Here is a 26,068-nt window from a genome sequence, read left to right as displayed (position 1 = left end):
TCTTTAGCCTCTAACATTACATTTTCAATTTCTAGACAGAATATGTTTTTTTGTGTATACTTATGTTTAAAGCGTTGCTAGTATGTTATGTATTATGGCTTACTTTATTTTGAAGCCATAGGCAATGTATTAGATGGCATGACTTTGAAATTCTTCCAACTACAAGTTTAGCATAAAATTCTAAAACGTTTTTGGCGATGGACTCCAATAACCAAATACATGTACAAAACTCAACATGACTATGATGGCCATGTTTCGGGAGTAAGGTATATGAAAAGTTTAAACAAAAATATAATATAATAAGTTTAAGCCACATTTCTACAAACGTATTTGTTTGTCGAAAAAATATGATATCCCATTATTATTAACTTTAGTTCATTTTAATTTCGTTTTACTGAAAATACCGTATCTTTCGTAGGAATGATGCTACGCTCTATGACAATAGAACCATCGTAAGATCGTAGCGCTCTTCGCTCTACAAGAAAATTTAAAAGCTCACATACGTGCGATAGGATTAAACGCCAAGTATTGTAGTTGTATCAAATAATTAAGAATACTTAATTATTCTTATCATTGTATATTTGTTTGAAATATTATTTGACATTGCCTTTAATGAAGTTTTGTAAATATTATGTAACATTAGCAGGATTTACTTTTCTCTAATTTGTTATCTCATTCAACGATCAATCTATAAATATTGCCAAAACATTCCACCATCATATTTACCAACACAAATACATCCAGACATCGAGCGTCACCAAATACTAGACTCAGGTCAATAACTGTTACATTTAAGGGCCGGACCAGTACACGAAACATAAACTCAGTTAAAGTATATAAAGCCTTAGAGCTTACCCGGTGCAGCAGACTGATTACGAGCCGGCACACGGCGACAAATGTGATTCGATAGTATTAAGGATACATATAAGAAATGGCAGCTATTCATTTATTTATGGTGAGTATTCGTGGTGGACGGACTAACAGTTTCATCCTGCATTAGAAGGAATTTCGTTTTTAGCGGGAAATAAGATTTAACATTAATTGGGAAGTTAATCCATAGATATGTAGGAAAATAACATTTTTAAAAAGGTAATCTTAACATTATAATTATATTCTGTGCAATGTTCCTATTAACAATTTTTGATAAAGCTGCTGGACATATAGTTTTGGCAAAGCTTATCACCAAAATCATACTAACATATTCGATGCTATATCTATTGAGATGAGTATTGATAATATATTATTTTAATAAAACTAACCTTATAAGGTATAAAACTTACCAAATACTATAGTTAATCTCATATCATTTTCATGTAAGCTTTCAGTTTTTCTTTCTTTATTTCCTACTTTATAGACAATAATTAACAATTTTTTATAATTATTGGGTGTTTAAACGAATATTTTGAAACAAAACATCTATATAATCTAAGTCATTAAAAAATCAATAATTTACAGACTTGATAATAAAATTACGTGGTTAAAGAATAAATTATCTATTATCTTATTTTGACAGTTCTAATAGAGAATAATAAAAAAATACAACATGTATAACGTGTAACTGTTGAAATGAACACGAAAATCCATAAAATTTCGCAACATCCTTCGCGCGCCCATAGCTAGCTGCCGGATGGTTTAAAATTATGTGCGGACTACTTTTGCCCTAAATGCGTCATATTCTGGTTACTCAATTTTAATAGGGCTTGTTTTTGTTATATCTATTTATAAACTTACAGTTTGTAAACAAGTATTACACTTATACTTATTATAGAATCTGTTTTGCTCTGTGTAGAGAAACATGAGGTGTATCGTTAAAAAATTGTTCTGATACCAAAAAATAAATTCGAATTGAATTTTTAAACAATATCATTGTAGCCAGTTGAATCCATTCGATATTTGAACCATTCCTAGTAACGAGCAAGATTAAAAGTCTTCCAAATATGTTTACGCACAATTAGTTTAAATACACACGTTACATTATTTGTGTCTTAGGGATTTATTAATTATCTTTTTATTCCAATTATATATCTATATATATATAAAATTCTCGTGTCACAGTTTTCGTTGCCATACTCCTCCGAAACGGCTTGACCGATTCCTCTGAAATTTGGTAAGCATATTGGGTAGGTCTGAGAATCGGCCAACATCTATTTTTTATCCCGATATTCCTACGGGATACGGACTTACGCGGGTGAAACCGCGGGGCGCAGCTAGTATATATATATATATATAATTGGAATCTCGGAATCGGATCCAACGATTTTCATGAAATTTGGTATATAAGGGCTTTCGGGGGCGATAAATCGATCTAGCTAGGAATCTTTTTTAGAAAATCATATTCGTGTTTTATGGACTTAAACTTAGCGACTCTTCCTGACATCTATTGCCGAATAATAATACTATAAATGCGAAAGTTTGTGAGGATGAATACATATGTATGTGTGCGTCTGTTACTCTTTCACGCAAAAACTACTGAACCGATTGCAATGAAATTTGCTTCGTAGATAGCTGGACAACTGAAATAACACATAGGCACTTTTTATAATATCGGTATATTCCTACGGGATACGGACTTACGCGGTTTCAACCGCGGGTCACAGCTAGTTATATTTTATGGATATTAAAGGCAAAATTACTAAAAGGAATTTGGAAATCAATAACAATATATATAAATACAAAATATATATTAAAATATGTAAACTTAATTACACAAAAAAATAAATTAAATTCTTTTATCTATAGGTCATTCAGAATAAAAAAATCTTTTGCTATCAAAAGTTCTAGATCAGTAATATAATAAAAACAAACATTTCATCAAAAAATACTAGCACACATTACGTAAGAGGCAGGTGGTGTTTGTTCAATGCTCTAAAATATAACTTTGTAAATTGGTAGACTAGTTAAATGACATATCTAGACCTTAAGGGCCAAGAAATATGCCCACAGGGGTTCCGCGTAATATAACATTCTAGTACAATTAAAATTAATAGAATGTTTTTCTGCAATTAGCTTACGGATGACGGCTATTATGGTGCTAAATATTTGAAATTTGGTTTCTTTACTTGTCAATTATGTAATATCATAATTTCATTTCATATTTCTTATGAGTATGGGTAACATTCTTTATAATTATGTATAATAACATATAACGATTTCGCATGTGTGACGCAATTTATGCAATCCTGTTCGGGTTCGCCTTTTTTTATATAAATGTTAATTATAAGAAACTAAACTAATACTCTCTATTAGTCTTCTTTGTAATTATTAACGTTGCAGTTAGTAACCGTTGATTATAAGGATCCATTCATACAAATCAATATAAATCCCAGGTCCCTGAATATTACCAGATAATTTATTATTCAATAAAAATGTGAAAAATATATATTCACATTTCTTATATCAACCTGATGATAATACGAGATACGTCTCTGAAAACAGATATGTAGGTGAAGCACAGATAACATAGTACTACTATACGACTTCATTCTAAAGGACTTTGTAATTTACATATTTTCAATATAGTAGTCTTGGCTTGTTTCTTATAAAGCTATAAAGAACACCGCATCGATTGATATATGATTATGTCGCACGTGCATATTATCAGACCTTACCCGGACCTCACCTTGACCTACGATTAGTCGTAGACATTGATCTATATTGCAGCTTTAATTTTCATGAAAATTTAAAATAACCATACTTGGTGTAAATGATTGCCTATTGAAACTGTATCAGATTTTCGCAATGAGATCATTGGATCTATAAAAAACTAATTTAATGACATTATTGACGGGATGAATTTTATTATTAAAATTGTTGCCATATTATTTAACTATTAAAATAAAACACTATTCTTGTATTTTCAGGTACTCCTCTTAGGGAGTACTCTATCATTGAGCAAGGAAATAGAACAGAAAAAAGTATCTGAACTATTAGAAAACGGAATCAAAGATGAACCATCTGGAAAGCCCGCTAAGAGGGGTATCTATTCCACGGGACACGGATACATCTCATCCGGCCTGTCTCACGGAATAGGCATCGGAGGTGGTCTTGGCGGTGTAAGAATTGGCAGTGGAATTGGAATCGGCAGTGGAATCGCTGTAGGTAGCGGTATTGGCAGTGGAATCGCTGTCGGCAGTGGAATCGGTCTCGGAGGCGGTATCGGAGGTGGTATCGCTGTCGGCGGACCTGGAATAGCCGTGGGTGGTGGAGCCATTGCCGCCGGACCAGCTATCGCCGTCGCCGCTGCGCCCGCCGTCGCAGTCGCGCCCGCCCCCGCCGTGCAGACATCAGTCTCAGTTCAACCCAACCCAGTCATTCTACGCCAGGAGGTTCCCCGCTTCATCACAAGAACCATCACCCGTGACGTTCAAGTACCTGTACAAGTGCCCGTACAAGTACCAGTAGACCGTCCCGTCCCCGTTCCAGTCAGAGTGCCCGTGCCGGTCCCAGTCGACAGACCCGTGCCCGTCATCCACAAAGTCCCAGTTGAGGTTACCCGCCAAGTTCCAGTGTACTACGAGAGGAAAGTCCCATACCCAGTCAAAGTACCCGTATCCGTGCCGGTGCCTTACCCGGTCACAGTTGAGAAGCAGGTAGCCGTAGACCGTCCAGTGTACGTCGACCGCCAAGTGCCCGTGCCTTACCCCGTGCACGTTGACCGGCCAGTGAGCGTGCCCGTGCCCGTGCATGTGGACAGGCCCGTGCCAGTTCCACAGCCCGTGGTAGTCGACAGGCCAGTGGCCGTGCCCCAACCCATTGTGGTCGACAGACACATCCCAGTGGCCACCGGCCCCGCTATCGCTACCGGCGCCATTAGCACCGGCGCTATCAGCAGCGGAGCCATCTCTTACGGCTCGGGCATCTCCACCGGGATCGGCTACGGCTCCTCCTACGGCGGCCTCTACGGCCACGGCTCTTACGGGGGTTCGTACGGCTCGTACGGCATCTCCAGCATCGGCCACTCCATCCATTAGTTTAAGTTAAATTATGTCGGAATATATTCAGCATTATTAAATATACGGATTGAAACAACTGTTTATTTTTATTGAATCTTTATTTAGAAAACATCTTGCGAACTCTTTGTACACTTAAGTTATTTTGTAAAGTCTGTACTTATGCACTTTTTATGTTATTAAATTAATAGCTTTACTTGCAGTTTTTTATTTCCCTCTGTAATTTTTACAAGTAAAACTTTTAAACCATTTACAAATTTTATTTACTTATTTTTGCTATTATTGTCTCATACATTGAACTCCTAGGTGAATGAGATAATTTAAATCTGTTATGCCTTATCGTTTCTCACACACATATTCAAAGCAAGCAATGTTTTTCAATTAAAAATAAAGGAGTAAATCTTTGCAATAAAATAATAAAGAAAACTTGCATAATTTACAATATCCATTATATTTATAAAAAAATTATATACAAGGCATGTCTGTGCTTAAAGAGATGATAAAATCCAAAAAAAAAACACATTTATATAATTAAAACACAATTTCTATATTTTAATATTATTCCCAAAAACTATTTTTTCCCAAACCACATGGCCTTGCCCTTATTCTGAGTATTTTTATCAATTAGAATATAACACATCGTTTGCTCGGATTCATCATAGAGCCCGGCGGACACTGAAAAGCCCTAGCAAACTGGTCGTAGTTCTGCAAGGCGCCGCGAGCGCGCAGGTGCTGTGGCGCGTGCTCATCCTCTAAGTCGGACTTTAACGCCTCTGGAGTGGAAACACCACACCATAGCTAGAATTAACCCGAAATTATATCTGAGATATATAGGATTATGGAGCTAGAAATATTATGGAGAGAGAAATATTATGGAGAAAACTTTCTTCGGGAAATCTAAGACTGTTATTAGATCTAAGACAGTTTGGACGCTGAATTAAATCCTCTTTGGTGGTGGTACGACACTTTTTTATATTGTTAGGAGTAATCGTTATATATCATGTCATGTCCATCAAACAAAAAAGTTTTTCTTTCTTTCTATAATATGTTTTGAAATAACAAGCTGATGATAATTTTTGGACATTCTAAATGCATAGGATGGATTAGTCATGTTTTTGACGCGTATTAGCATAACTATAAGCACTATAAGAGAATTCATGTAATAAAGATACAGTTAAAATCGTAGATCAAGATTTTTTTCAATTGGCATTAATTTTCCTAGATACTAGAATCCAAGAACAAACTAAGACAATATAATTGTAGGATTTGGCACATTGGACAATAATCTATTACAATAAAAAGAACAAAAAACTATCTGAGATATAAAAATAGTGAATCTTTTATGCCATATCATTGAAAATGTAACAGGTAATAGTACTATGCAAAATGAAAGAATAAACATAAATCAACAATAAGCAGTGTATAGTCAATATTCCTGGAAAATAAAGAAAAATATTGTAAATCATTTAAAAATCTATTTAATACGTTTACTTACATTACCATACGACATGAAGAACAACTGCTCGGACGAGAAATGCTCAAAGCCGGGTAACTTCGGCTCTGGCCCAACTCTTCGCAAATGTTCCTTCAGAGCTACAAATGCCTCTTTAACACCTCCGTTATCTGCTATATTCTCACCTAGTGTTTTTTTACCATCAACCTGAAATGATAATTTTCTTTGTATATTTCTTATCTTTGCAGTGTTATTTTCATTAAAATCTTGTGAATTATATGATTTTAATACACATTGAAATGGACTAAGAATGAATTAGTTTTATGATACATCTATTCAAATCCTTCCTACTAATATTATAAATGCGAAAGTTTGTAAGGATGTGTGTGTGTTTGTTGCACTTTTACGCTAAAACTACTGAACCGATTGCAATGAAATTTGGAACGTAGACAGCTGGACAACTGGAATAACATATAGGCAACTTTTTGTCCCGATATTCCTACGGGATACGGACTTAAGCGGGTGAAACCGCGGGGCACAGCTGGTAATGACATAAAATTGATCTAAAAGTGCATTGGAAATACAAAAAACTTCTGAATTCTTAATTATATTTTTGGCTTTCAACTTCAATAATTATAAAATGTAATTCATGCCTGCTTTACTCACATGTTTTTTAATTTGTGGAATATAGTAGGATGAGTACTGATTGATAAAGCATTGGGTTTTATTAACGTATGCTTCGACTGTGGCGTTAGACCACCATGGTAGAAGGTTGCCGTTTTTGTCGAATTGGCGACCTGAATAAGAATGTATATGTGTATTTATCACACTAATATTATAAATGTGAAAGTTTGTTTGTTTGGATATTTGTCCGTCAATCGCGCTGAAACTACGTAACGGATTTTGATGAAGTTTTGTATACAGACAGGGTATGAGCGGATATGACAATAAATGTTCCCTTGTGACAAAACAGGAATCTTGATATCCGTGCGGAGCCGGGACGAGCGTCTTGTAAATAATAAACACTTAGCATTAGCTATGTTTACTTCTTTGCGTGTAATTGGGATAAAAGAGAAAACGGTTAATACTATTCAATTTAACTCTGACTAAATTTCAATGTTATTACAAACATTTTTATTGTAATTAAAGTTTAGCAATCATGTTTTTGACTTCCTTGAATATTTTTAAATGTTATTACCGACATTTTCAAATTATTTGGAATTCAACAATTTATAATAGATGTATAATGCGACTTACCAAAATTATCAAATCCATGAGTAATTTCGTGTCCAAGTACAGCTCCTAAGGATCCGTAATTTAACGAACTGCAAATCAATTAAAATTAACTAGCCCCTGAGGACATCTTTATAGACTAAGCTCATAATATTAAAAATAACATACTCGAGTCCTAAATCGAAGAAAGGATGCTGTAACATAACTAAAGGCACAGCTGCGTCCAAAAGATATAAAACAATTTTGGTATTAAATTTAAACCACAATGTATTAAAGACATTTCAATTTATTCCAAACTCACTTATAGTATTTTCTTGAAACGTGTGATATGCGTTCACTTCAGTTGGAACAGTTGCCCAAGTATAATTATTTCCTAAACGAAATTTATTTAATGCTTTTTTAGTTTTAACTTGAACTATATTTATAAGATTTTCTAAATGTTTCCCAGTATCTATATCTAGACCTTTATAATACGCGTCTAGCCTTCCCTCTTCTAACAGCCAGTCTGGGAAGCCTATTAAAGTTTTCATTTCTACAATTTTTCTATAAGTGGCTAATTTAGTGTCATCATCCATCCATTTAGTCATTCCTATTAGATGTGCTAACGCGTTCTTTAATTCGTGTAACATTGTTTCTATCTGAAAGTTAAGAAATCTTATTTTTGCAATATTCTTTGGTATTGATAGGTTTGCTACGGAAGCAAATGAGAAAAATTTTAAAACATGTAACAAAATTGTAATTAAATATAAGGGAATTTTTACACTTAAACAATTGAAATAGTACAATGTAAATTAATAGAGATAAAGAAATACCGATGTTTTAACATTCTATGAAAAAAAGAAGAAAAAATATTGGAATAACTGAGCATGAAATAGAAAATTAAAATAAATACCACAAAGATGCGCGTTATTCCTACTAAAACAACTGAAATAAAATAAATAAGATTAGAGTTTTATTAAATTTCACCTACCTTCGGCTTGGTAACATTAAAGAAGTTCTGATCAGCGATGGCATATGACACCGCCATGCCGAGCATGTCATTGACGACGTTAGCGCATTGGAGGCTCCGTGATGACGTCACGTGGCCTGTCTGCAGCTCTATAGACGTGCGCTCGTATAGAGCGGACAGTTCTGTTGTCGTGTGAAGTGCTAGAACTTCCACTACCTTGATGTTTTATAAACATTTGTATGAACAACTTTGCTGTTTAGAAATTAGAAACTTTGTAACGGAATTTATACGCGATTTATTCATTATTTATATATTATTTATATATTATCGGGGAGATTGTCTCCCCGTGACCACGCTCGCTGTAAAGTGTTCGAAACGTCGGGTTAATAATATAATGAATAAATCGCGTTTAAAATCCGTTAAAAAGTTTTTAATTTCTAAATGTATAATACTCGCGTAAAATCAAACACAAGAAAATACAACTTTGTTGTAATTGGGTAGATATTTAAAGCATTTATACAAATTAATTGATATTTAGTCTGGTTCGCCAGATATGATCACCACCCACTACAACACACATTCGCAGGGGTAGTGTTACGCGAATGTGCTGCCCGCTTTATGGGGTAAAGGATAAGGAAAGGATTAAAGATGAAAAGATTAAACTTATTTTGTAATTTATCCAATGACAATTTAAATAAAAAATCACACCTAATATTACAACGCTACCGTAACTTTGTCTGTCGGAATATGTTAGTTAAACCAAAACATTAGAGTAACACTTTACTTGAAATTATCACTATTATGAATTAAATAATTTAAAACTGTAGATTCGATATAAAAATTCTAATTTACCTTAATCCAAATATATAGTTCAATGACCACAGGAGATATCATAGCAGTATACGCTGCCATAGCCGCCATATATGTAAGATCTGGATCAGATATTAAAATTTTATCCTTTTTAAAATCCAATCTCACTTCACTTATATTAAATACTCCTTCTAGATATCTTCTCCAAATTGGAATGGCCGTTCTATTGTTAGTTTTAACAACAGAATCTGTGTACTTTTGTAGATAGTCTACTTTGTAATTTGGTATGTTTAGAAAATTGTCCTCGTCTATGTTTGTAGTATTGTCTGATTCAAGCTGGAAGAGAGAAATTCAATTTTTTTATGTGATTTTGTATGGTATTTGTTTTGATTTTTTATATAGGGCGGTGTAGACGATTAAGGAGCTTATACAAATATAGCATAAGTCACAGTCACTGTACATTCAGACGTGTAATAGATATACTTTAATTTATTTTTATTTTACTTCTATAAATTTGTGTATATTTAATTTATTTTAAATTATTTACAATTAACAACGTATAAAACTATTTCAGGATCGACAAATTCCAGTGTAATAATTAGTACGTAATATTTATTTAAAATTTTATTTTTCGTGAGATAAATTCTAGTGAGCTTTACAAAGCTTTAAAAATTTTGTACTTTTTGTGCCTTTTCCTTATTTTTTTACAAGCTTTTAACGACAAATACTTTATAATTCTCATTACCAAGGATAAATCATAGTAAACAGAATAATACTCCGTAGCCGCAAGAAGAGCATTTTGTTCCAACTCCACTTCAGTTAAATTCGATCTTTTACCCTCATCCGTCTCTAAAGCAAATTGTTTTATGAGATGTGCGTAAAACAGTTGATATATTTCAGCCTCTTTGTCTTCATCTATATCTTTATTATTTGAATTTTCTGCTTTATTATAAAACTCTGGTTTTAATTTATCAAATAAATTATGGCTTTTATGGGGATGTTTACTTCCATGGGTTTTTCTTTCCGTGTACATACTGGAAAACATCGAAGGGAGTTATCTATATTGGTAGAAAATTTATTGAAATAAGATTTTAAAGTTTTATTTGTATGTTACAAAGAAGATTGCTGTAAAAAATATTAACTCAGAAGGCGACATCAACATTTAGACTATTGAGGAAAACTATATTTTTTCCAAACTCGTCATGAAAGCAAAAGAAAATGTAAATAGAAGTACAGCAGTTCACATACATAATATTATAAATCAAAATGAATTTTAAGTTAAACCAAATAAAGAATTGCCACAAAATAACAAATATGCAATATTGTACCTCGGAAAAGGATTCGTAGTTTCTGGTGTGCCCATAATTAGTCGATAAACTGATGAATTCTTTGGATCAGTAATTATATCGAAGCCTATTAACACATCCATTCCTAGCTGAGTTTTTATGTTAATAACCGCCTCTACCCAATCAAATGTAAAAGCAGAATAATCTACGTCTGTTAAATTTAGGTACGTTGGATATGAGGGTAGTCCTAAGTTTTCTAATACTTTGAGAACTGGTTTTAAGCCCCGTTTGTCTAATTTGTCTGGAAAAAAACTATAAATTCTGAAACTGTAGGAAGTAAACTATTATGTTTACTTTATTATTAAATAATTAGTTCATTAGTTCCTTATCAAATTGTCTTACTAAAGCTTATTGTGTGCTTTAACTCAAAATAAACTTTATTATTTACTAGCAGTTCGCCCCATCTTCGCTCGTGGTACATATATAGCCTATGTTACTCAGCGAAGTTGCAGCTTTATAATGGAGAAAGAATTTTTTAAATCGGTCCACTAGTTTTTGAGTTTTGTATCCATTACAAAAAAAAACAAACAAACAAACAAAAATACAAATTCTTCCTCTTTATAATATAAGTGTAGAAATGTAGATTTATATCTTAACTATCTATATTTAGGCATGTTATCACAGTAGTATTAGGTAACAAGTTTCATGTCTTTTTGCATACTTAAAAGCTATATTTACATATTATTGTGCAAAAAAAATGTTATTTTAAATCTTACCTGTATCCATACAAGCTGTATAAACATCTTTAGCCTGTTGCACTGGCTTTGGTTGGTCACTGGTATTTTTATTAAGAAAGTCACGTACAAGCGTGTACACCTTGGTTTGCTTCTCCCTGAACCAATCGTACGATCTATAGGCGTCTGGGCGTGGATGCTCCTCCGCCCAGTTGCCGCAAACGTACTGAAGTTTTAAAATTAGCTTTATAAATGAGATTAGAATATTTACTATGATTATTTTTACGTACAAAAAAAGCAGTCGTGGCTCAGTGGTGAGAACCTCGGACTTCAAAATCGATAAGTCGGGGTTCGAGACCGGGCGAGCATGCAGGAAATACCTATATATTGATATTTCAATTTATCTCCACATGTAGATAACATCACCACTGCTTAAAACGGTGAAGGAAAACATAGTGAGGAAACCGGCATGTCCGAGAATCAAAAGTTCGACGACTTGTGACATCTGCCAAACCGCACTTGGCCAGCGTGGTGGATTATGGCCTGAACCTTCATAGGAGGCCTGTGTCCCAGCAGTGGGAACAAATATGGGCTGATGATGATGGTGATGATGATGAATGGACACTTACATTTGAGTTGATTTTCAAAGCTAAGAACCCAACTTACATTTTTTTAAGAGAATGAGGCAACGAAGTCAAGTTAAGAGAAAGATACGGGGAAAGTAGCTTGGTAATGGGACTAGACATGCATATATTTTTCGCTTCTAAGGCAAATATACATTTTGACATTGTGAAAAACATACACAAAGGGAGTTCATTGACTATAAGCATAATTACTGACGTACTATAAGTCAAAGGTCAAAGGCTTAATAGGCTTAAATAGGTGCTAGTCACGTAAATTCGTCGTAGTTTAATAATTAACGTTACTTGCTGTATCAAAGACCTATTCAAGATTATCTATAGGCATAACTAGAGACTGTATGTGGTAGTCGAGCACGCTTCGGCACGAATTGGGTCGGACCGGGGAAGCTCGCACCGCACCAGCTCGCACCGGAGAAGTACCACACCCCCACAGAAGACCGGCGTGAAATAGCATTATGCTGTGTTTCGTTCGGTGAGTGGGGGAGCCGGAGGTCTATATCCTTTTATTTACCCTTCCCAGTCCTTTCCTTTATTTCTTTCGCCAATCCTTTCTTAATCCCTTCCCAAAAAGTCGCCAATCCATTTGTAGAGGTGTAAGGTCTGAAATGGACCTTATGCCTCTCTAAATGTTCATGGGCGGTGGTAGCGCTTACCATCAGGCGTCCCACCAGCTCCATTGCCGAATTTAAAATAAAAAAAATAAAAAATAAAAAAATAAAGTGCACTGGCTTTTGATTAAGAATACACCATAGACATAACATAGACTAAGGCCATTTTATCTATAGGGAGGACAAACTAGCATTCAATTGCTATTTGAGTGCGGATAGCTGTAGACATCCGATGCTATTCTTCGGAACAACGGCTTAAAATATACTCATAATTATACAATACAATCTTAATAATCCTACTAATATTATAAATGCGAAAGTTTCTAAGGATGTGTGTACGTTTGTTGCTCTTTCACGCAAAAACTACTGAACCGATTGCAATGAAATTTGGTACGTAGACAGCTGGACAACTGGAATAACATATAGGCACCTTTTTATCCCGATATTCTTACGGGATACGGACTTGCGCGGGTGAAACCGCGGGGCGCAGCTAGTACGATATATTTCACATTTCAAGTTCGTTGTGTATTAAGGTACGTATGCTGGTAAACTTGTAAAGCTTATTTTTATTAAATGCATGAAAAGTTTTAATTATAACCGGCTCTTTGGCATAGTGGTTAACGTGTGTGCGTAGAACCGAAGTCTTGGGTGTGATTCCCGCTGAAGACTATTATATAAATATAATTTTATCTCTTACTTAACCGTATAGAAAATTGATCTGTGAAATAAAAGCATTTGCTCCATACCCCAAAAGTGGACACGGGAATTTACTTTAATGAATAAATATCATTCCAATTCCAACACAAAATGGATACTTTACTTAACATTTAACTGCAATAGTATAAGCCTAAAAAGCACATTAAATAAGGCTAGGCTTTCTAGACAAAATATAGAAAAACTAAAAATTTCGTACCTGATAGAAATCGCTACAAGGGTTCACATTTAGATCCATTGACAAAGCTAGATTGGCGGCTGAACGTAAGCATTCCTTGCTATCACAGACTCTTTCTGTTTTGTGACGCCTTTGTTTTACATCTGTTATTCAAAGAATCATTATTAACAATAAATTATTAACTTGTTAAAGCTATTAATAATTTATATCAATGTATAGAAGTAATTTGCACTGAATACACATTTCTATCCAATAAAGTTCAATTGAATGTTACTCAGAGATTCGAGAAAATATGCATAGAAAATATTTCGCGCCAAAATGGCGGCAATTTTTTTTTGTACATAGAATTAACGTGGCCAGTGTCATAAGTATTTATAAAAATATTTCAAACATTGTGTATGATATCTTAGTAGTTATCTGCAATATTATGCATTACATATTATTTAAATATTGACTTAAAATGATCACTTACATAGAACAGTCATTGTTATAAAAAGACTTAACAACAGTAATAGCAATATGAGTAAACATATTAATAACATTTTATTTTTATGTTTTCTTCTAAATCTGAAATCCATAGAATAAAAATTAATAAAAGATAACGCGATACGACATAAGAATAATAATTAATATTTTATAAATTGAATGACATAAATGGTTGTAAACATAATATTTTACCTGGCAGTTCTAGATCCGACAGCTATTAAATACCCAGTTTCACGTAAATCACTACCATTTTTCAGCGTTGGAGTTTGGACCTTTGCACTATTTGTACCTTAAAAAATGAATATTTCAAACATATAACTTGAATTGTTACATATGATCATAAAATATGTTTTAACATTAATATACTTTCGGTAGATGTTCACACTTTCAAATTCGAATTTTAAAATAATGGTCTATTTTCTTCTAATTGAAACAAACTACAAACTGTTTTTTTATGTCTTAAGCTAAAATCTTGAATATGGATTTTTCTTATGTATTTCATTATGTTTTAATTACTTCTCAGAAAGTGACAATTTTAGTTTAAACGACAAATGATATCTAATACAGAAAAACTACGACTAAAATTTAAAATAATATGCATAATACAGTTGGTAGATAAGAAAAACGAAACACTGTTTCGGAAATAATGTCTGAACTGAAAATAATTTTACATGTACAGTAATTTCAGTTTATTTTTCGTTGAAACATAAATTTGTTATAATTATTATATACTTTGATGTACTAACGTGTAACAGTAGGTCCCATTCCATCGCCTTCTTCATTAGGCCACGCGTTCATACTTCGAACTGTAATAATCTATAAATTTTGCATACCACCTTCCGATAATATACGATTAATACCATTATGACGTACGTAATAACACTACTTTTTCTATAAATTCCATATTTACTAAGGTGTTTTCGGTTTGAAGGTATTTGAGTTACTGAAATATAGCGGTTACTGAATATACTAGGCTTTCAGTTATGTATATGAATTTGAAGTTTTGAGGACAATTTATTATGAATTTATGTTATCTATGTCATCGTTTTAATGAGTGACGTTTTAACAATGATTTAAATGATTTTTATGTATTCAAATTCCATCTATTCCAATGCTTATTTTTAAAATAATTTGATGTAAAGATTGCTTGGCAGATTTCGCTTTATTAGCTCGCTTTACTAGCAGATACCCGCGACTTCGTTTGCGAAAAGTTCACAAACGTAAACAAACTGGAGAATTTCAACAAAATTAGATTTACGGTATAGATATAATACTGGTTTTTCCGAAATCATTGTTACAGATCTCGAATATTATAAGCCGATAGGAAAAGCTCATCAGATTGAACAACTTTTGCTAAGACACTATTTCTATTTCTCAGACCTTTTGACTGAGTGAACTGATTTTGATGATTCCTTTATCAATTGAATCCCCATTTAAATTTGGTCTTGTTTTGACATAGCAGTGTACTTTATTGTTGAAAACAATAATTTTTATTAGAATTATAATTGATCAGTCATTATGTATTTTTCAGAACCTGTCTATGATTTAACTAATTAACCGTATATATTTTTATATCATGCATAAGGATTTAAGAATTGTAATTCATCGTAAAATGAGACTAGATTTTACGCTAAATAACATATATTATTCCATGACATTAGTTTTTTATGTTTTTAATTTTGAAACGTTTATTAAACATCCTATAAAAAACAATATTATGGTGTTATTATAGACCCAGGTCAAAGGACAGTAGGGCTGATATGGTTGAACACGCGATGTTTAGTGATGTGCTGTGTTATCGATTCAACAATGCATTAAATACCGATTTATTCCATTCACAAAAGGAATATTGCAGTCGTCACGTTACCGTTTGTGATTTGTGTGAATGTTTGCACGTTTGGAGGGGATGTTGATAAAATGATACTACTTGGTTCATGCAACTTCGTCTGTCGTTATAATAATTATTTTTTCCCTTCTTAATATCGATATAAACAATAATGTTTGATAACTCGATCGCCATCTTTAACCCAAAAACGATGCAGGTTCTAAATACAACTGAATTTTTTTGAAAACTCCATCCAATAGTTTTTTACACACACAGTTATAATGTGTTTTTAGTGTTTTTTGTTTATTTTCCAAAAATAAACAAAAACACAAGAAACAAAGTCTTTTGCCCATAGCTAGTTCAGCTTTAGCCGAAATATTATATAAATAGCCAAAAAGTAAATTTACAAAACCCACCCATCAAATATGTCTACACAGCTTTATTAAAAATCGATAAATATCTAGGTTACATGAATAACTAATAGAAGTGTCTTCGTTAAACTAAAGGTGATTAAATCATTACATTAAAACACAGTATAGAATATAAATATTTATTTGCACCACCCCGCCATTACGGGCATGATCTCAACGCATATACAAACAAAAATTAGTTTAAATTAATCCTAAGTTTACCAGCCATGGCCGAATGATGACAAACCATGGCCGTATGATTGGGCATAGGTGGCGAGTGGGGCATGCGAGATGACAGCTGGGGCGGCTTGGAGCACGGGCTGGGCCACAGCGATTGGCGCAGCATGGACCACTGGTTGGGCAACTGCGATTGGTGCAGCGTGGACCACGGAGTGTGATGCTGGGTGGATCACCTAGTGTGGGAAACGTTGAGATTAAATTCATTGTTTAAAATATTAAGGCACAGCATCTTCATGGATGATATAAAGAGTTGTTTTTATATTAAGTCTGCCTGATAGTGAATTTATCAACAAAGTTATTATTTATGACTAAAACTATTTACGTTTTGGACCTTATAATGAGTATTTAAAGACGGTTTTAATAATCTGTTGTCGCTGGTCGGTCGTTAACAAATATAGATATGTTTTTTTATATAAAATTATATCACGATGAGAAATAAGAAGTCCTACAGACGCAATAACATACCCGTTGGAAGGAAGAGTAACTAGTAGCAGCGGGGGCGTGGGCTACAGCCACTGGCGCGGCTTGGATGACCGGCGCGTGCGCCACTGAGATGGCTGGTTGAGCGATCGCGTAGGTTGGCTGGTGAGAGATGCTTAGCTGACAGGATACAATATATATATATATATTGTTATAGATTTATGAGGTAATAATAAGAGTTTTCTTCCTTGTTAAATAAATAAAAAAATTCTTAAAAGTATCTGTTTGTTGGAGCTATATTCTGTCTTTTGCTGTAAGTATTATGAAAATTATTATTACGAAGCGGTTCGATTCCACATTCTTTATTCGAACCGAAAGGGATTGGAACATGCTTCCTGAGTCTGTGTTCCCCGACGAGTACAATCTGGAGGTCTTCAAGAGAAGAGTGAACAAGTACCTTCTAGGGAAGCGCGCTCCATCTTAGACCACATCTCAGCTTACCATCAGGCGAGATCGTGGTCAAGCGCTTCCCTATCATGAAAAAAAAAAAAAAAAAAAAAAAAAAAAAAAAAAAAAAAAAAAAAAAAAAAAAAGATAAATTTAATAACGCCGAATTAATGTTTTAATGTGAAAGAGTTTTGTTGTATGTGTGAGTGAGAGTATGAGTTGACCCTTCCTAATTTCTTTTTTCGATGCTTTATAATATATTACACATAGTCAAAGGAGACAGGAAAGCTTGATAGTTAGTATATTTGGTTGGTAAATCTTCAAAAGTTATCTGGATTTTCTAAGTTTTGTATCGTTATAGATAACATAGTAATAAACGTATCTAGTAAAGTCTTAAGCTTTGAGGTTGCTTCAATTTGCTGTGTTTGTTTTTTTTTTATTTTATTTATTTATATATATTTCAGATAACAGCTCACAGTAATAACAAGGTGGTACTTAATAATTAGTGAATAAACATGTATACATTTTGCACAATTGTGTATGTGTGCTGTTTGCTGTAAGTTCTTATATAGTTTAATTATAAAAATGCGAATAGTTGTTATATATGCGTTGGAAAAAGCTCATTTAGAAACTACACCATTAGTATCTTTGGTTCCTTATAATATTGTGTGGATGATGTTTTTTTTCATTGGTTTTAAAGATAGAATTTGTACATAAAGCTGCTTATAAAACAATCATGACAAAGCTTATATAAACTAGATGCTCGTGCAGGTTCCGCCCGGATTCCTGTTTTATCCCAAGGGAGCATCGGGATATAAAGTATCCTATCACCCACGTCAGGTCATACCCTGTCTATATACCAAATATACCAAATGTCATCAAAATCCGTTCAGTAGTTTCAGCGTGATTGACGGACAAACATCCAAACAAACAAACCTTTTTACATTTATAGTATTAGTGTTAAGTGTGATTTATTCACTGATACTGTTAAGATTAAATTATATCTTTATTAATTTCGTCTCAAGCCCGTGAGTAGCAAACAATTAGTTTAAGATTTCCAAATATTAATGATAACTTACAGCTGGGGCTGCAGCGTAGCTCGAGTATCCGGAGTATCCGGAGTATCCTCCAAGGCCTCCAAGGTAGCCAGGTTTGGGCTTGGCTACAGCCACGGCGAGCAGGGCGAAGAAGATCTGTAAATACAATCCGAGAATTGATTTTTATATTCGTAAGGTAAATATTATAATAAAATGTATTTAAACTGCACTTTGAGCACAATTTAGTTAGTTTGAAGCAATGGTTACCGTTGCCATTGCATTAAATATTCATTGGAATTTAACATACATGTTGATTTTGACATAGTGTTTTAGGTTTTTCAAGTATTAATAATGAATTAACGGTAAAATCATTGATATGTGTCACGTCAGTCATATTTTTAATTATGGTCACGTGATATATATGAAAATGTAGTAAACAAAGAAATATCAAATCAAAGTTAAGAATAATTGCTTACTTTCAGATTTATCAGTAACTTTAGAATAGCGTATTGCAGATTTTAAAACGATACAATTTGGAGGGTAGATTCATAAATAGAAACAAAAAAATCTTTTCAAAACACGAAAATTCATGTGGGTATATAAAAAATATTTATAAAATAAAGCTTGCAATTTATTCCTTTTTCGTCTCAAATACTTTAAAATATTTAGAAAATTATGAAATTGAAACATTCTATATAAAATGTAACTTACGAAGGCACGCATGTTTCTGACCGTTGCTACCGAAGTAAGAATGTGGTATGGTCAATATTGCGCGCGCGCACCTTATATACCATTTAGGTATTTAGCTATATCGCTAGATATCCTAGGTCGATTTAATTTTAGGTGTGTGTTATGTCCGCAAGGGCGGTTGTCTGACCATATAGGGCAGAGATTTAAATCGATCAATATTCTAGCGGTCTTCGTGTAAGGGTGTGTAAATGAGGTTGCATGGAGTAATTGGATTTTTTATAACATAATTTGATACTTTTTATCCGACACACTTTTTATCTGTTTGAGCTTTTTTTAATGCTTTTGTAAATATTTTATATATGTTATAACCGCAAGGCAGTACCGTCATTATAATTTAGGTTTATGAGGATCACCATCTGGTCAAAGCTTGACATAAGCAGAATTCGTCCTGAGTCGATTCGGGAGTTGCCACTAAAGAAAAAGAAGAGAAGAAGAAGCTATGATGCTTCAACAATTTGCAGGTCATCAAAAATCTTTGTTTTTTTTTAACAATTCGCGATGCATATAATTTATTGTGTTAATTTGAAAACAAAAACATACAAAATGGCTTAGACTATAGTCTAAGGATATATCCTTACCCATTCAAATCAATTATGCTAAAATTGAATGTGTTTATGTTATGAAAGCTTTAATCTATGTGATTTGTTATTTCTTTATTGGATACACAGATTAAATTATATTTCTGTGGGTACGTTATTATAGACTCACTAGACGTGCAGTTCGGTTTTGCCCACTAGCAAAAAAAAGTATTTCTAATGTCTATGTGTTACTTGGTACATGAGCTACACATAACTACCAAACATCATCAAAATCCGTTCTGTAATTTTTGCGTGAAATAGTGATCAATATACATCCATACTTGTTATCCGCCCCGGCTGTGGTACATACACAGCCTATGCCGTTTAGTGATGAAATGAAATTATGAAATCAATCCTGTAGTTTTTGTGTAAAAATATTACAAACATAGATATAAAAATTATAAATGTTCCTTATTTATCATATTACTTTAGAAATAGGAAGTAGGATTTAACAGCTATCAGTCCCGATTGTGACCGGGCAGATTTTTCCAAGTTATTCTAATTTTACATATTATTGTTTGCCAGCCCATAGCGTTTTAATAGGTGGACCGATTTTGATGATTCTTTTTTCGTTTGAAAGCTGATACTTTCCGCGGCGAAAACTATACGTTTTTTGCCAAGAATAACATTTTCGTATAAATATAGTGCCTAATATTGTGTATTTCAAAAATAATTATTAATCCTTTTAGTTAAAAATACAACAAAATAGTTAATTCCTATTGATAATGACCTCAGCAGAACTTGCCTTTGCTCATTGAAACGATGAGGCGTAGTGATGTAACACCTCGATACTTGGATTCATTGATGGAATCGACATCTTGTACACGTAATGCGCTCGTTTCGCGATTAAACTTGAAATGCAAACGATATTAGTACTGTAGTTTTAAGGGATTTTAAAATTGTTTCGGGTAGTTATTGTTTATTTCTGGTTCACGATGACAATGATTGTTAAACTACATTGCGTGATAATAACAAAACATTGATTCATTGTGATGGACTTATTAAATCCTTTATTTTGATACCGCATTCGATAGGTTTCGAGCACGTTTATAATTTCATAAACAATACATAGTATTTTTGAGAAAAATAGGGGGGGGGCCTTATCAAGATATGATTTATAGAGAGCACCACGCTTTCTTCCCAATTGTTATTCATTGACTCTCAGATTAAGAATTATTTTCTACCTTTTAGATGATTCTATCTTTAAAGCGTGTATTTCTATCTTTTTAACATTTTTTTTGTTGATTCACTATTCAGTTATTGTTCTGTCACCGACTGTTTAAAAAGCGAAGCATATCATGTACTCTATATATAGGTATGTTCAAGTTTGATAGCTGATAACAGTTGAATGGGCGTGGTGCCAAGAATGTTCCCTCATCAGAATTCCTAACAGACCCCTTCTTCTATTTCTCTATTTCTTCTCGACTGTCTATTTAAGCCGGACGTCATTATGCAGTTTCTTTACCCCATCATACCTGTAGAGCACAGGAAGATACACATTTTTTGTGGTGTAATTTCTTTGATACATACCGAGCGATAATAAAAGAACGAAGATTGTAATCGGTTCTAAACAATGGAAAATCTTATTTCACGGATCTATTTAATTTTGATTTATTCACATTATTTTTTATCAAGACAGATTTTTTGTAGAGTACAAAATATAGTTCCAATCCATTCCTTTCCTGTCATGAATCCGTTCCTTTTCCCTTACCCACTAAAAGCGGGCAGCGCATTCGCAGAGGCACCACCTTTGCGAATGTTCATGGGCGGTGGTGATCGCTTACCATCAGGCGAACCACCAGCTCAGTTGCCCGCTATGACATAAAAAAAAATAGTATGTGTCGGGAAAAGCTCCTTATAAAATGAGTCATATTTAGTTTAATTGAAGTTAGAAATTAACATTAATGTACATTTTGTATTCTCTAATTTACTATTAATCGTACTAATATTCCCATCCATATCTTACCATACTTAAACCTATCAAGTTAAACTCACACGACTATGGTATTTCAAAGTTAGATTATTTATGTGATCGCAACGATAATAAATAAAACATTTTCTAAATAAAGCGTTAGCACGATTGCTATTTTCATTCACAACATTACATAAGCGGATTGCAAAATATGAATTCAACATAAAAAGTCGCTGGAACACGAAACTGAATGTTAACTTATGAATAATACATTCGCTAATTGCAATTTTCTTATTTCACTATCGAAATTTCATTGCGAAAGGAGAGGAAATAAATAATTTGAAGTAATGATTTATGATTTAAGTTAATTTTTTATCAATCGCAATGGAATTAACAATTAATTCACACCAACAGTCAATAGAGAGAAGGATCTTTTGTTAATTTTGTTTTACCATTTTTTTTATTTTTTTATTCCAGAAAATGAAGACGATTCGGGAAGTGCGGCTAATATTAAATGTATAGATTTATTTCATGGACATCTGTAATAAATTCGTATTTGTAAATGATCAGGATTCCGGAGTTGAGCACGCTTCGGCACGAATTGGGCCAGCTCGCCGAAGCCGGCAATCCATTTGTAAAGGCGTAACTTCTGCAAATGGATCTACGCTTCTGCAAATGTTCTTGGGCGATGGTAGGATCTTTCCGATGGTGACATTAACAAATGTATTAATGGCTATTAACTCAAGAAGAAAAAAATCATCGTGTTTTCCTTTAATGATCGTTAGATATGATCACTAGCAGCGCCGTGGGATCTCCCGCAGACAAACCCGCTGACAGATGCACATGTTTCTATACCTAATTTTCTTATACCTAAATCACTGCCAAGTTTCAACAAAATCCATTTGGTGGATTTTTAAAAAAAGTAACCTAAATATTGATCCATCCTTAGTGACTTTTCAGTTGATAACATTTATATGATAAGAATCTTCTTATGAATTTTATTTTAAATTATCAAGTTATCACGTTTATTTTATTATAACGAGTCAACAAAACAAATGAACTGATACATTTTATGTTGCATGTCTGTTTTGAGACCTAGTTTATCAATTAAAATTATTAAGACTTTCACTAACATTCTAGATAGGCGTTGTCTATTTACTAACTCAGTACAGACAATTTCATAATATCTCCAAGCACATTACTTGCGTTATAGTTCAAAGTAATCCACGTAGCTTACTGTTAAATGTAATATATTGTGCTAAAATAACATTAATAAAAGTAATAGAATATGTTTCTATTATTTTTCTCTAGGTTATTTTTAATTTATTATTTTTTAAATCTTACTTTATATTGTTAAATATATTGTTTTCATTATAAGCAATGTGTTCTTTATTTTTAAAAAAGGTTGTATGGTTCATTTAAAAAGAAGCAAGCAAGAAACAATCTTAACATTTAAATATTTTAATGAGAATGGTGAATACAATAAATAAATTTTAATTAGATCTGCAAAAAAATGGCTTAACAATACAATGAGACAATATATTCGATAAAAAGGTCAACTTTTTCTTCCATTGTAATACCATGCTCTCAAATAAAAGGCGAATTCATTAAGTTTATTATATCGGTCAGAAATAACTAAGAAAACTACTAGATTAAAAGTAATCTTTTATCACGGTATTAGATATATAGATTCTTTGATGATTTCGTTTGTAAAGTGAGATTAATATAACTTAAAAAGGTACCAGTGGTACCAGTGTAGTTAATAGATTTGACTGTCTATTAACTACAGTAATAGGTTCCCTGGTGATTCACTAGACATACCACAGTATACCTAAACGATATCTGAATGTTGTTAAATTCTTTAGTCTATGATCATATTATTGCTATTATCAATATTACGACATCTTCCAACATAAGATACAGTTGTCTACTTTTATGTACTGTTTGTTAGTTAGTTTAGTAGTAGTTTTTGTTTTTTAAATATTAAAAGTACATCATGCATATCAATATAAACACCATATTTTCTTAGAGCATTCATAGGTAAATTATATACATATTTGCTACACGAACGAAGATTTTAGAAATGCTAACAATTTTAATAACCAACACATAAAGCGCTAAAAACTTAACTATTCAAAATTATCATAACACCTAGTTAATTAATACATAAACATTTTTACCATAATCTTGGGATTTTTTGTTTGCGCAGAGTATGTTAGAGTGATTTGCAGTTGCAAAATTAAATTCTATGCCAGACCATAATTTTATAACAGAATTCCATGGATATTAGAGCCATTACGGTTCTTCGGAATTTTATATACCGTATATATGATTACGCTAGACGTATGGGAGCTGGCTTTAATTATCTTTCAATGACTAGCAGGATAATCAATCCTAATGAGAAAACGTAAGAAATATGTTCGTTGAAAAAATGATAGGTGCTGTTTTCTTACCCCAGTAACACCCCACTGTAAATAGTCGATAAGTTCGTAAATAGTGAGAAGATGTTTTTTTTAAACGTGCGGACTAACCCAATAACTAACTAACTAATATACCATATTTAAATTGGCCAATTATAATTGGCTAGCACGCTTCGGCACGTATTGTATCAGCTCGCACCGGGAAAGCTGTCAACACCCCATAGAAGATCGGCGTGAAACAGTAGCACGTATAGTGGGTTTCATGCTATGAGTAAGAAACCTACCTGTATCCTGAAAAAGACCTGTATCCTTCCCCTCACTACTACCATCACTTTTCTTTATTTCTCTAGTCAATGTTTATCTTATAGCCTTATATCTTATATGAAGTCCTAAAAGATCAACAAAACACTGGAGGAATTAATCCTACTAAGATGAAGTAATTTAGAATAATTTTTCCTTCCTTCCAATACCAATCAAAACAGTTGAAGGAAAATATCGAGAGAAAACGGGCATGACGTAAAAGTAAAAATGTCGACTTAATTTTGACGTCAAATCATTGAACAGACGTGTCCAGTATGCCTGTTCTTTCATAAAAGGTCCCAAACATAACAAAATTGACTAATTATGATGATTCTATTTCATGATAATATTTTTATGTCTACTTTATATGTTAATATAGTTTATTAATAATAATTTGTATAAAATATTCCGCTTGAATATTTTCTCAAATTCCATTGACTGGATAAATAAACATAACTAATATATAACGAAGTTACAAATTTTCGGATAGGATTCTTAATGTATCATTGTCAATAATATTTAATATTAAAGATCATTGTGTCACTACTAAATATTCAATTGCATATATAAAATAACATTTAAGTTGATTTTAATGAGAATTTTTTAAATTGATAGTCAAGTTTTTAATTGCTCTGAATGCAACCTGTCAGCAAAAATGGAAGGTAACCTGAGGTCTGTATTTATTACAATTTAGAATTAAGTATCAACATTATCTACATTATGTGGCGATTAGCAAATAAGTATGATAAAATTCTTAAATTCATACAATTTTAGTTATGGTAACAAAAACTATTTTATTGCCACAATATGGTATTTCAAAGATGTTACCTAATTCAAACTAAATGTTGGACTTGTTTTAATATCATCATTATCAATATCTAGGAACGATTTTAATTCCAAAGGAAAATTACTAGAAAACCAATTGAATAGTCTAATAGTTCTTGGAAATGGGTCTTTGGGTATTGACTATATTGAACACTGGAACACCATCACGCCCTCATCAATAATACAAGAGATTGTATATAATCCTGACAGTCTTTTGTTCATTGTGTTTTCTTTCCCCTTCCAGACTTAATTTATGGTTCTCTTATCATGTTTGTTAAGACTAATAAGTTAAGTGACGTGTTTGTCCAATTTTTTCCAAGTATAAATTTTTTTTTATCAAAAAAGTATTGCTTCTTAAAATGGTTTAAAATTCAAACGCAATTGCAAGTAGAAATGTCGATCGCAAACACAATTTTACGATCGGTCGCGTTGGCAGCTAGAATTTAGCTTGAAATCTAGACTCATACCTCGCTTTAGGAGTCTATGAATTACGCAAAAATATGCTCCACTTTCGACTAGACGACTTTTTGTTGAAGAACATTCGTTAAGTTAAATACACTGGGTTATTAACTTGCTTGCGGTTTATAAACACGCCTTCACGTATTTATTGTTGACTAGTTTTTATGTATGTTCCCTTTTATATGAAACTAATACTGTCACTAAAATTCTTATTTCTGTAGAAAGTATTTTTCAATAATGCTAGAATTATAATTATTGTGAACGAATTCCAGGTGAACGAGGTTGGGAAATAATCGGGTGAATTATATTCCTCACTCTTAGATTATAATAATATTATAAAGCCGAAGAGTTTGTTTGTTTGAACGCGGAAATCTAAGGAACTACTAATCTGATTTAAAAAATTC

At 32.9% G+C, this 26,068-nt stretch overlaps 3 protein-coding genes across 3 annotated transcripts; 1 reads left to right on the top strand and 2 right to left on the bottom strand.

Annotated features, from left to right (window-relative positions):
* The first annotated feature begins 799 nt into the window (after nucleotides 1-799).
* Nucleotides 800-5,145, top strand: LOC119833086 (BCL-6 corepressor-like protein 1). The gene is made up of 2 exons (XM_038356959.1): nucleotides 800-955; nucleotides 3,861-5,145. The coding sequence occupies exons 1-2, from the start codon at nucleotides 932-934 to the stop codon at nucleotides 4,968-4,970; spliced, it is 1,134 nt and encodes a 377-aa protein (XP_038212887.1). The 5' UTR covers nucleotides 800-931; the 3' UTR covers nucleotides 4,971-5,145.
* Nucleotides 5,146-5,474: 329 nt separating this feature from the next.
* Nucleotides 5,475-15,022, bottom strand: LOC119832903 (endothelin-converting enzyme homolog). The gene is made up of 15 exons (XM_038356724.1): nucleotides 14,788-15,022; nucleotides 14,234-14,330; nucleotides 14,028-14,122; nucleotides 13,577-13,698; nucleotides 11,457-11,640; nucleotides 10,723-10,981; nucleotides 10,140-10,428; nucleotides 9,437-9,730; nucleotides 8,606-8,800; nucleotides 7,937-8,273; nucleotides 7,804-7,852; nucleotides 7,660-7,727; nucleotides 7,069-7,199; nucleotides 6,445-6,609; nucleotides 5,475-5,747 (listed from the first exon to the last, which is right to left on the bottom strand). The coding sequence occupies exons 1-15, from the start codon at nucleotides 14,837-14,839 to the stop codon at nucleotides 5,574-5,576; spliced, it is 2,511 nt and encodes an 836-aa protein (XP_038212652.1). The 5' UTR covers nucleotides 14,840-15,022; the 3' UTR covers nucleotides 5,475-5,573.
* Nucleotides 15,023-16,402: 1,380 nt separating this feature from the next.
* Nucleotides 16,403-19,288, bottom strand: LOC119832810 (cuticle protein 70, isoforms A and B-like). Its single transcript, XM_038356580.1, has 4 exons — nucleotides 19,132-19,288; nucleotides 18,463-18,576; nucleotides 16,982-17,116; nucleotides 16,403-16,689 (listed from the first exon to the last, which is right to left on the bottom strand). Exons 1-4 carry the CDS (start codon nucleotides 19,141-19,143, stop codon nucleotides 16,495-16,497), a joined length of 456 nt encoding a protein of 151 aa, XP_038212508.1. The 5' UTR covers nucleotides 19,144-19,288; the 3' UTR covers nucleotides 16,403-16,494.
* Nucleotides 19,289-26,068: the final 6,780 nt, after the last annotated feature.

Source organism: Zerene cesonia, chromosome 16 (assembly GCF_012273895.1).
Source record: "Zerene cesonia ecotype Mississippi chromosome 16, Zerene_cesonia_1.1, whole genome shotgun sequence".
NCBI classification, from domain to species: Eukaryota; Metazoa; Arthropoda; class Insecta; order Lepidoptera; family Pieridae; genus Zerene; species Zerene cesonia.
This window is presented reverse-complemented; position numbering and strand designations above follow the sequence as displayed.

What these genes read in the sequence shown, in the direction of transcription:
- LOC119832810 (XM_038356580.1), bottom strand. An exon ending in GCTACGCTGCAGCCCCAGCT is followed by an intron (nt 17,117 to 18,462) that starts GTAAGTTATCAT and finishes GTATCCTGTCAG; the next exon opens with CTAAGCATCTCTCACCAGCC. An exon ending in GTTACTCTTCCTTCCAACGG is followed by an intron (nt 16,690 to 16,981) that starts GTATGTTATTGC and finishes TTCCCACACTAG; the next exon opens with GTGATCCACCCAGCATCACA.
- LOC119833086 (XM_038356959.1), top strand. Translation starts at nt 932, where the DNA reads ATGGCAGCTATTCATTTATTTATG. An exon ending in CAGCTATTCATTTATTTATG is followed by an intron (nt 956 to 3,860) that starts GTGAGTATTCGT and finishes TTGTATTTTCAG; the next exon opens with GTACTCCTCTTAGGGAGTAC.
- LOC119832903 (XM_038356724.1), bottom strand. Translation starts at nt 14,839, where the DNA reads ATGAACGCGTGGCCTAATGAAGAAGGCGATGGAATGGGACCTACTGTT. An exon ending in TACAGCTTGTATGGATACAG is followed by an intron (nt 10,982 to 11,456) that starts GTAAGATTTAAA and finishes GTTTTTTTCCAG; the next exon opens with ACAAATTAGACAAACGGGGC. An exon ending in TTCCACAAATTAAAAAACAT is followed by an intron (nt 6,610 to 7,068) that starts GTGAGTAAAGCA and finishes TTATCATTTCAG; the next exon opens with GTTGATGGTAAAAAAACACT.